This window comes from Drosophila mauritiana, chromosome 2R, assembly GCF_004382145.1.
Source record: "Drosophila mauritiana strain mau12 chromosome 2R, ASM438214v1, whole genome shotgun sequence".
NCBI classification, from domain to species: domain Eukaryota; kingdom Metazoa; phylum Arthropoda; class Insecta; order Diptera; family Drosophilidae; genus Drosophila; species Drosophila mauritiana.
In genome coordinates, this window is record NC_046668.1 from 9892774 (window position 1) to 9903422 (window position 10649).

At 49.5% G+C, this 10649-nt stretch overlaps 1 protein-coding gene across 1 annotated transcript; it reads left to right on the plus strand.

Moving 5' to 3' along the window:
* Nucleotides 1–236: 236 nt before the first annotated feature.
* LOC117138336 lies at nucleotides 237–9887 on the plus strand. The gene is made up of 11 exons (XM_033300374.1): nucleotides 237–424; nucleotides 1437–2509; nucleotides 2574–2709; nucleotides 2868–3106; nucleotides 3178–3332; nucleotides 3676–3843; nucleotides 3908–4089; nucleotides 4424–4791; nucleotides 4862–4977; nucleotides 5045–8370; nucleotides 8594–9887. Exons 2-11 carry the CDS (start codon nucleotides 2357–2359, stop codon nucleotides 9790–9792), a joined length of 6042 nt encoding a protein of 2013 aa, XP_033156265.1. The 5' UTR covers nucleotides 237–424; nucleotides 1437–2356; the 3' UTR covers nucleotides 9793–9887.
* The last annotated feature ends 762 nt before the right edge of the window (nucleotides 9888–10649 follow it).

Sequence of the window (10649 nt, forward strand, 5' to 3'; positions counted from 1 at the left end):
CCGAATTATTTGCTCACCACTAGCTGGGCACCTGGTGAATGGGGCTGCGTAAATTAACAACAAAATAAATAAATGCAGCTGGGCCCCGGCTATCCAAATGTATGCATGCAACCCCTCACAAAATTCCACAGATTTAGCTGAAAACCGCACTCAAAACGGTTAACTATTTCGCCTGGAGGCCTAGCCAAAATAATTTCGCCAGTGTGGCGACGATTTCGTTCGACTCCGACAACTCCGAATTTTCATTCGTAATGGCCGCCCATAAGTAAAAACGTGTCCCGCTGCTGAAGAACGATTTTACGCGTTTGCGCTAAGCCAATTGCTTGAATTTAGCTGTAAACGGTGCGGCAGTGGTAAATACGCTGAAAACCACATCATTTAATCATATAAGAGGCCCCAACGCCCGGCAAAGAGTGTGAAAAAAGTGCGTGAAAAAATCTAAATCGATTTTTTTGTTTGGGAAAAAAAAAATCATGCAGCGTTGGGCATAGTGCGCGAAGAGCTCGCCAGGGGGCGCTGACAAACGTTCGGAGTGTCATCGGAATAATAGGCCGGCTATTTAGCGCTGCCAACGCCGATTAATCGATAACGGCAGCAGTTTTAAAATATATATTTTGAAAGGAAAACTAAATGTTAAAGCCATTTAAAAATTCTAGCAGTGAATATTTCATTTTTGGCAATATATGACAGGGCCCTGCAGTGAAATTGCGGCAAATTAATCGGCGACCGCTCATCGTTATCGCCGCCGACGGCGCAAATAAATCGTGGCCCCGCAGTCCGCGGCGTCGTCGGTGTTCGGCTCTCTGGCCGCCATTATTGCTTTCCAGCGAAACCACGCTATACGCAAAATCGGGTTTATATGTGTAAATTTTTCGGGCGATTTATCAACCAGATTGCGCTCGCTGATGCATGAAAAGTGCGGTAAAGTGTGTAAAAAATTAGCGCTGGCCCAGAAAAACATACGCACTCGATGGCTGATTACTAATTAACTAGATAAAAGCAAAAAACAAAACCCACATGAGGCGGAGTTTGATATCGTTTTTTTTTCTCACTTAACAGAGTTCTGTACAAACAAAATGTTAGCTAACAGGGCTCTGCACAGTGAAATATCTCGCGGAAAAGGCAGTATTAAATTCGCCGCGTTTGTTTGAGATGTGTGTTTGCGCGCGTGTGTTTGTTTATGCCGCCTTTTTCTTCGTCTCGGCTTTCTATGATTTTGCATTTTATCGCATTTAAATATAAGAAAAAAAACCATGACTCATTGTGATCGTGTTTTTGTGCGTGTTAATATTAATTTAATGCAAAAGCAAAGAAATATACAAATATATGTGCATTTGTGAGTTTTTTCCCGCGCGCGCCGCCCTTACATTTCAATGTATGCATGTGTGTGTGTGAGTTGTTTACTTACTAGTTTTTGTTGTTGTTCTCAATTCTAGATTTTTTTATCAGCCAACCGATAACACGACAGCCAAGGCGAAATAATAATAAATAATAACAAGAAGGGGAAGACAACAAATAACCAAAAAGAAAGAAGAACCCAATTTTGATTTAGCCTAAAACGATGATGAACTGAAATGTGCAAATTTGATGAACGTAATTATGCCAATTCACACAGAACCTTCGATTTCAACGTGAAAAATGTCGTCGACACATTTGCTGCATTCACTGTCACTGTTGTTGCTACTATTGCGTTGTCGTCGTAATTGCCACCAAATCGTTTCCTTGGCCATTATCCTGCTGTCGGCGCTGTCAGCCAAAGCTCCCGAGGATCAAGGAGGACGACAGGCGAGGGAGGCGGAGGAGGAGGACGAGCGGCAGGCGGACCGCCGGGAGAGTGTCCAGGGGGAGGAGGAGGACACGCCCTACATAGTCGCCAATCCACACTTAATCCTCACCAGCAGTAGCACTACGTCTTCGGCCAGGGCAACGGGCACAGGGGCTGCGTTAACCAGCTGGCAGAGCAGCCACAGCCACCGCAGCCCCGGTGCTCAAGATCGGGATCGGTGTCAGGAACAGGATCAGAAGCAGCAGCACCTGTTTTATCCCAGCAAGCCCCATCTCCAGCTAACATATACAGCCCCCTCGACAGCGAGTAGAGGAGCCAACACAACGCCGACCACGCATCGGAGTAGATCCTCCAGAATCCAAATTAGCAGTTGCAGCACTAGTCCTGCCCACTGCAGTTGGACCGCCGGAGCAATCGTAGCCTCCATAGCATCCATAGCCACCTAAGCAGCCGATTCCACTAGGCAAACTCTCAAATCAGCCACAGCAACAGCAAATAGAAACGTTCCACACACCACAACAACCCAATCCAAAACCACCCACAACCAAAACCCAAACAAAAGCCAGCAAGATGTCCAAGCTGTCGTTCAGAGCCCGCCATTTGGATCCGTCCAAGCAGATGCCCATCTACTTGGCGGAGGAGCTGCCCGACCTGCCCGAGTACTCAGCCATCAACCGGGCAGTGCCTCAAATGCCCAGTGGCATGGAGAAGGAGGAGGAGTCGGTAAGAAGTTTCTCAGTGATCCTTAATTTTGGATGAAACTAATTTTATCCCTTATCCCTTGTAGGAGCACCACTTGCAGCGAGCGATATGCACGGGTCTGATCATCCCTACGCCCGAGGTGCTGCAGACGGATCAGCCCTTCTACGATGCCTACTATCCGCCGGACTACAAGATGCCCCGCCAAATGATCCACATGCAACGTAAGCAAAAATCAACTAACAGAGCAGAGTAATTCATTCTGATTTGCGGGCTTAGAACATTATTTTTAAATTCCCTATCAATATTGAATGAAATTCAATAACTACTGTAGTTTCGTGTAATTGTTGGACCAACTAATTTACAATTGCTTAACCCTCAGCTCTTGGGCTGGATACCGAGGTCCCTGACTACGACATGGACAGTGCCGATGAGGACTGGCTCAGTCAGCAGCAGCGCCTGGAGCTCACCGAACTCAAGTTCGAGCAGATGATGGACCGACTGGAGAAGAGCTCCGGCCAAACGGTGGTCACGCTAAACGAGGCCAAGTCGCTGCTTAACCAGGACGACGAGACCAGCATATCCGTCTACGATTACTGGCTGAACAAACGCCTCAAGATGGTAATATAAACCCTTAGCTTGGCTATTGGCTGCGGCGATATACTAAATCAACTATCATATTCATTCTCCAGCAACACCCGCTGATCCTCACTGTGAAAACTGAGAGTCGACCAGGCGCCAGCTCCAACAATCCGTACTTGGCTTTTCGTCGTCGCACCGAGAAAATGCAAACGCGCAAAAATCGAAAGAACGACGAGGCCTCCTACGAAAAGATGCTCAAGCTGCGGTAAGAATCGAGTGAAGTTTGCCTAATGTCGGTTGAGAAATTTGTCAATGCTGGCTAATCGGGCTACACTGCAACCCAGAACGTGCCAATGATTATTGTTTTACTGATTCATCTCAAAACCTTTTATTGAAAGCAATACAACATTTTCTCTCTCTGTATCATATAAATTCCATTTGTGTCCGATAAAAATTCAGTCCTTTTATGCATGATATTCTTAACGAGGAATTTTCCATATACAACATTTTGTTTATAAAATGCCAGGTAGTTTTCGTTAGCCAGCATATTTTATTGCCCAGCTTTTCATACCTGACCCTAACTAATCCATTCTTTCCCTGTCCTCTAGACGTGACCTGCAGCGCGCCACCACTATACTGGAGATGGTGAGGCGACGCGAGGAGACGAAGCGCGATCATCTCAAGATGACGGTGAACATCTTCGAGAAGCGCGTTGAGATGCGCGACTTCAACGGTGCTGTCTACTCCGAGCTGAATTCTCAGTACAAGAACACAAGGTGCGTTTTCGGACACCTTTTACTTATGCAGAAAGGTACTGAAATACTCCTTGTTTATTTGCAGACCCGCGTATAATCCATTGTATACGAATCAATACTCACAAGGGGCGGCGGCGGTGGGAACGGCTGGTGCCATTCTAGCCGCCCTGCCCACGGGTCTGCTGCCGGGCGGTGCTGGAGCGGCAGGCAATGCGAATGTCTTTGGCTCAGCGTCGCAGTACCTGAACTCGTCGAATCTGACAATGGGTAAGGGTGGGATTACATCTAGTATTTAATTGCAGATGTCCTAATCACACTGCGTTAAATCGCTCAGGGAATATCTAGTCAAAAATGAAATTTTCATGCAATAATTAACAATGTCTGCTTGATTAACTTATTTGGTCATTTAGGTATTCATATGCCTTTTAAAAATAGATAATCATTGATTTTTAATTTAATTTACATCGTGTTATCTTCCTTTTCTTAATTTAAATATTAAATATTTTGTTTAGCTCATATCTGGTTACATTTGTCCACCTGTTTCCTAAAGAAAACATTTTTGTCACACACTGTTTAACCGAATTTTCAATTGTTCTTCTAGATGCCATCAGTGGCAGTGGGAATGGGAACAGCAGTCGCAAGGAGAAGCGTCCTTACAAGAAGCGCAAGCACAAATTGCCCCGCGACAAGCAGCAGCACCAGCAGCAGCAACCGCAGCAGCACCAGCAACAACAGTATTTGCCGGCGTCTGGTGGCGCCGGAGTCTCGCCCGCGCATCACCTGCCCCACCATCTGCACCACCTCAGCAGGCAGCAGAGTGCCTCGCCGGCAGCCAACGACTCCATTGCGGACAGCGAGGAGGAGGACTACTTTGGAGCCGGTGCCCAGAATGGCAACAAGCTGGGCTCCGAGAGCGAAGAGGAGTCGCCGTTTGCATTTAGGCGCAGATCAAGCTGTGTTTACCTACCGGTAAGTGTTTTGATCCCGTGCTTGGATCCAAAAATTACGCAGACTTTAATTGCTTTCATTTGCACAACAGACTCGACAACGAGATGGTCGCTATCCGTGGGACTCAGCCGACGAGGAGATGGCGCCCAGTGGTGCTTGCTCGGATGCTAAGTACCGTTACACACTGACCTCCCTCAATTATCCCAGGTTTGTTGCCATTCTCTTTGGCCCATGTAAATGCCCATACTCACTCCAAATCGGGCTAATTTTACAGACCACGCTGCATTGGCTTCGCACGTCGTCGATTGGGTCGTGGCGGTCGCATCCTGCTGGACCGGGCCACAACGAATTTCGACGACTTTTGGTCGCAGCTTGACTACACGGTGATGGAAACCGTGGCGGTCAAAAAATGTAGCGATAAAATGAAGCAAGGGGATCCCGATCAGCTGTGCAAGCCCAGTTCACCGCCCACGGTGGTGGATCTGGTTCCCACTGGAAAGCCAGTCGATGGTGAGCATCCTGTTCCTGATCTGATAAAGGAGGAGGCGCCAAGCGATACAGAGAAGCCTGCTGCTGCGACGGAATCTGGGCGGGAGAGCAAAGAACGGGAGCTTGAGGAGAAATATGAGAACGATGTAGATGATGAATTCGTAGCCAGTGACGATGAGAATGTGTCACGGCTTGGAATCTACAGCTCAGCGGTTACGTTACCTCAAAGTTGTGCTGATCTTCGCCAGAAACGTCGCCGCCTGCGTCGCAAGAAGCAACAGTTGCGAGAACTTAATGCCGCAAAGCGTCTAAAGAGGTCTTCGGAAGCGATGGCAACCGCTGAAGATGTTCAACTGGAGGAAGAGGACACTAAACCAGATCTGCGTCCATTACCCAGGGCCTACCTTCAGCGTTTGGCATTGGTTCTGGGACAAAAACTAAAGGTGGAAGAGGGTAAGAACACGGAAGTTTCTGAGAATATGGCGCCAGAGTTGCTGGAAATGAATGATCCGGAGCCGCTGCAGTCCCCGCGAGCCAATCATCAGCAACACCACCGTTCCAACCACAACAACAACAACAATACCGTGTTGAACAACAACAATAGTAGTAGTAGTAACGTTATGAATAAGGATGTTAGCATAAGCGAAAAAATCAATGTGATAAAGCAGGAGGAGGAGGAGCTCGTCGGCGGCGAAAGCGAGGATCAACCGGTAGCCTCCACCTCGGCGGCAGCGGCCGCCGCTCGTGCCGCTGAAGCAGCCGCTGCAGCGGAGGCAGCCGCATCGACGGGCACGCTTGCGGCACCGAATCCGGGACCATCGCTGGAGGAGGTGGCTAAGACGATAAAGCGCGAGATGATCGATGCCGACGACTCCAATGAGCCCCTGAGCAGCATTCGTACAGCAGCTGTCCTGCTGTCCGCGCAGACCTCCGTCTCCGAACTCATGGACGATGAAGCGGAGGACGATGTCAATCTCGCCCAGCTGAGCAGTATCATCCGGCATACGGCGGTCAAGAAGGAACTGGAGGCCCAGCAGCATCAGCAACAGGTACAGCATGAACAGATGCAGGCCGCCAGGAAGATGGAAGAGGATGAAGCTGCTCCCTGTCTGAACCAGCTGCCGGACGTGATTCGCTTGCGAAATATCCGCAACAGCCAAGTGCATGCGAGGCCGAAGGACCTGTTTGTACAAGCTCCTGTTGACGAAGAATTCAATGCAGACTACATGGGTGGACTGTCGCCCACTTCCAGCCAGCGTCTAGACATCTGCAATGAACTGCTTTCGGAGATCCGGCGCGATTGGCTTCACTTCCGGCCCAAAACTCCCACAGATGAGCTGTCCGATAGCCAAGATTGCGAAGTGGGTAAGACGTGTGATAGTCACGCTGTCGACTGGACGCAGGACACGCCCATAAGTGTGGAACTAAATCGCTTAGGAAAGCGAGAAGCAGAGGAAAGCGATTCTAGCTCGTACTTCTTGAGCAGTGGCTTTAAATACAGGGATCTCGAGTCAGATGCCCAATTGCTGCAAACGGTCCAAGCTCAGGACTACGCTCGCGGCAGCAGCAAGAGTCCAAACTGCTCTGGGTCAGGGTCAGGATCTGCGCTAGAGTTTAACCTCAGTGGTGGTGACTCCCTAAACGATATCAACAACCTGTTGGGCGATGACGACGACGACAACCACGAGCATATGCTAGACAACATCCTGCAGGAGTGCGTTATGGATGATCCCAAGGCATTGAACCAAGCTACTAGTTTTTGGAACGGTATCCTAGATGGCGAGGCAGCCGTGGACGAAGTGGAAATCGACGATCAGCTGTTGGATTGTATAGACGAGAAGAAACCCAAGGGTGCAGCCGATTCATCGAAGCGCGCGGGTCGCAACCGCAAGGCAAGATTGAATCAAGCTTCAGTGGGTAGCTCCGCCTTTACTGTGTGTCCCACGGCGGAGACTCTAAAGGAACGAGAACTTTTCTTCAGTCAAGCTCCTCCTGTTGGAGTCCCTCCCAAAGAGGAACCGCCAGCAGAAGTTGAACAGCCGGAAGTTGTGGTCAAGGAAACAGCGAATTTGCCTGTGAAGGTTGAGGCGGTTGAGAAACCCCAGTCGGAGGTTGTTCCCGTTGTCCCACAGCCGCAACAGCTTCAGCCGCAGGCTATTACATTGCCCACGACGCAGCTGATCAACATACCCGCCCAGATAAGCACGCAAAAGCAGCAGCAGCAGCCACAGGTGACGCAATTGCTCAATCAGTTTGCCAACTCTGGTCCGCAGATCATCGCACGCACAGAATACGGCGGAGGAGCAGCTGTGGGCGATATAGTGACCATAACCCCGCACACGGGGAGCAGTCCACTCCCCACACTCACCGCCCAGCAACAACTGCAGCATCAATTGGCACAAGCTCAACTCCGAAATGTGACCGTCCAGCAGCGACAGGCGACACCTCAAAACCCCAATCAAAATCAGAATCCCCAGCAGCAGTTACTCTTCCAAATGCAGCGGGATCCCTCGCGCTCCCTGACGCCCCTACAAGCTGCCGGCGCTGGCGCCACTGGCAACCATTTGATCTACACAACAAGCTGCGGCGAGATTGTCACAGCAGGAGCTGCAGCTTCTGCCTCTCAGAAGGTCACATATGCCATCCAGAAAGCCGGAGTCTCAACTGGAGGAGCAACCACCGCTTCAATTGGACCCAACACAGTCATCACGCTGTCCAATGTAAAGGTGCAGAACGATGATATCTCCTCTGGTGGTAGTGGCAACTCAGGATCCAGTGTGAACATCATCAACACGGCCAGTGGCCAGCAGTTAGCCGTGCACAGCATTGCCGGCATGCAACAGCAGGGCCAACAACAGGTGCAACAGGTGACCACCAGTACGCCTTTGCTTGTCGCCACACCCACTCGCAACAATGTGCAGCAGCAACAGCAGCAGTTGGTGCAGCAGCAACCGATTGTTTGGCGCCAGGTGAGCGGGACGAACACGGCGGTGGCCACCACAGCAGTGCTCTCTACCACGGTGGACTCCTCGCCGAAGGCGGTAACCAACCAGATCCTCTGGACCAGCCGGGCCACCCAGAAAAGGCAGCTTAACGGGCCAGAGAACACAGGTAAGAGATTTTTTTCTTTTTAGATTTTTTAAAAACTTATTCTGCTTTCGAATGTCATTTTATAGTTTGTTGTCCGATTTCTTTCTATTCTAAGGGGATTTCCTTTATAAATTCTTAGGGATTCCATTCACTATTGCATTTATAAACTTTTTCGCTAAACTCATTTTTTGACGTTTGGATTCCTTTTTGTTATCATACATTAAATAATTAATTTATATTGCAGACATCAACAAACTTCTTCTCAATCGGAAGTTGCCGCGCAAGCAGCAGATACAACAACAGCACCAACAGATTCAACTGACCAAGCAGCAGCTTCAACAATTGGTGCAGCATGAGGAATTGGATGACTTGGTGGCCACATCGACGGGCAACAGTGGCGATCAGATGGAAACCGGCGACGGCCTGCAGCAACAACAGCAGCTGCAGAAGCTCAGCAAGGTGATCAAGGTGTCACAGTTTCCACTGCTCGTGGATGTAAGTCTGCAGCAGCAGCAGTCGGTGTCTGGCCAAGCTCAGCAGCAGCAATTAAAGCCCAACTCTGCGGCGGCGATTGCAGCTAATCACAACTACAGCCTGCACCCTGCCTCAACGGCTATTATCACCGCCCAGGCGACACCCCAGCAGGCCAACAAGATCTTCCTGACCAGCAGCAACAGTGGTGGAGGCGGATCCGCTGGTAACTTTACCATCGCCACTGCCAGCGAACTGCAGGCGGCGGCAGCCGGCCAAAAGCTCCACTACAAGGAGCTGCCTAACTCCAATCTCAAGCTTAACTTTGTGAGCAGTGCGGGGACGGGTGAGCAAACGCAGCAGGTGGGCGCCACAACAGTGCTGCTGAACAAATCACAACAGCAGCAGCAACAACAGCAGCATCAGAAGCTGAAAACATTGGCCACTACGGGAAATTCGCAAACTGGCCAGGGCGACAAACGTGTGCTGTACACCAGTCTGCTGAATGTGAAACCGCTGCAGAAGAACAACAGTGGTCAGATGCAGATGCAACTGGGACCGGGAGGATTGCAGCAGGTGCTCCGTGGACGACTCAACAATTCGGCGATCATTACTAGAACGCTGCCGCTGGGCACCACTGTTAACAGTACCGGCGGTGCTGTAGGTCCTACCACCACGACTATTAGGCAGTTGGTTACCACGAATGCGAACAACGTGAGCAGCCAAGATGGCAACTTACTGAGTGCAAAGGAAGTGGGGAAAGCCCTGACAGTGGAGCAGGTGATAGCCAGCGCAAACAACGGAGGAGTTGTACTGCCCACGAGCAACAACAATAATAACAACAATGGCAGTGGAGCTGGCGGAAATGGAGGACCTTTGAACAGCGGTGTCAATGCCACGGGAGCTGGCGGAGGAGGATCGGCAGGCGCGGGTGTTGGGGGAGCTGGTGTGACGTCCACCATCAACAGATGAGACGCCGATGGCAGCGGCAGCAACAGCTAACATCGAGCACAACCCTTGCAAGGGCCCAACGGCCCTCTGCTCAGTTTGGCATCAACGCAAACGGAGGCGGAAACCCAGGCGGTGGCCATATCCCTGCCTTTGGCGGACGCCCAAGTGGCCTTGGGCCAGCTCCTGCAGCAGCATCACTGCAGCTGCACCGTTTGTTTGGTGAACAAGAGCGAGCTGGTCTAAAGCCAATCAGTTAGTATGTTTTTCAGAAGTTCATACGCATACACAAAACCCGCGCACTCCCAGGAATCCCTCGAACTTGTTGGTGTGAATAAAATACGATTTTCTGAAAACCTAATTCAGAAGCGAAATGTAAACGTCAGAAGGAGAATCTGTTAGCCAGAGTAGAAAGGGCCAAGAGAGCGGGATGAATATGAGATATTGTATAGTTGAATGCCACCATTAACAAAGTTCGCTTAATTTGATTTTCTATAGCCTATATATAGAAGCATATGTGTGTATAATGATGTAGGTCTTATTTTTCAAGATCGCCTAACCCTAAAACCATAATAAGAATTAAAATAATAAAACAATTATATATATATATGTACAATGTATATGAAAATGCATACAGAGAACTTGGCTCTTTCTCTTGGGCTACAGACTACCAATCCAATCCAAGCTCCATTCTCCCCCTCCTGTCCAACACCAACAACCACAGCAAAAACTCAAGTGTTAAATAGCAAATTGTAAATATTCGATAATAATTGCGAAACACACAAGATAACTGCAAGAATTATTTGTAATAAAACTATGTTTAGTGATACGATAGTTGTAACGATGGAGAAGAAAGCCCTTCTCTCCGGCTTACGCCGTTT

What these genes read in the sequence shown, in the direction of transcription:
- LOC117138336 (XM_033300374.1), top strand. Translation starts at nt 2,357, where the DNA reads ATGTCCAAGCTGTCGTTCAGAGCCCGCCATTTGGATCCGTCCAAGCAG. An exon ending in TGAACAAACGCCTCAAGATG is followed by an intron (nt 3,107 to 3,177) that starts GTAATATAAACC and finishes TTCATTCTCCAG; the next exon opens with CAACACCCGCTGATCCTCAC. An exon ending in ACCTCCCTCAATTATCCCAG is followed by an intron (nt 4,978 to 5,044) that starts GTTTGTTGCCAT and finishes CTAATTTTACAG; the next exon opens with ACCACGCTGCATTGGCTTCG.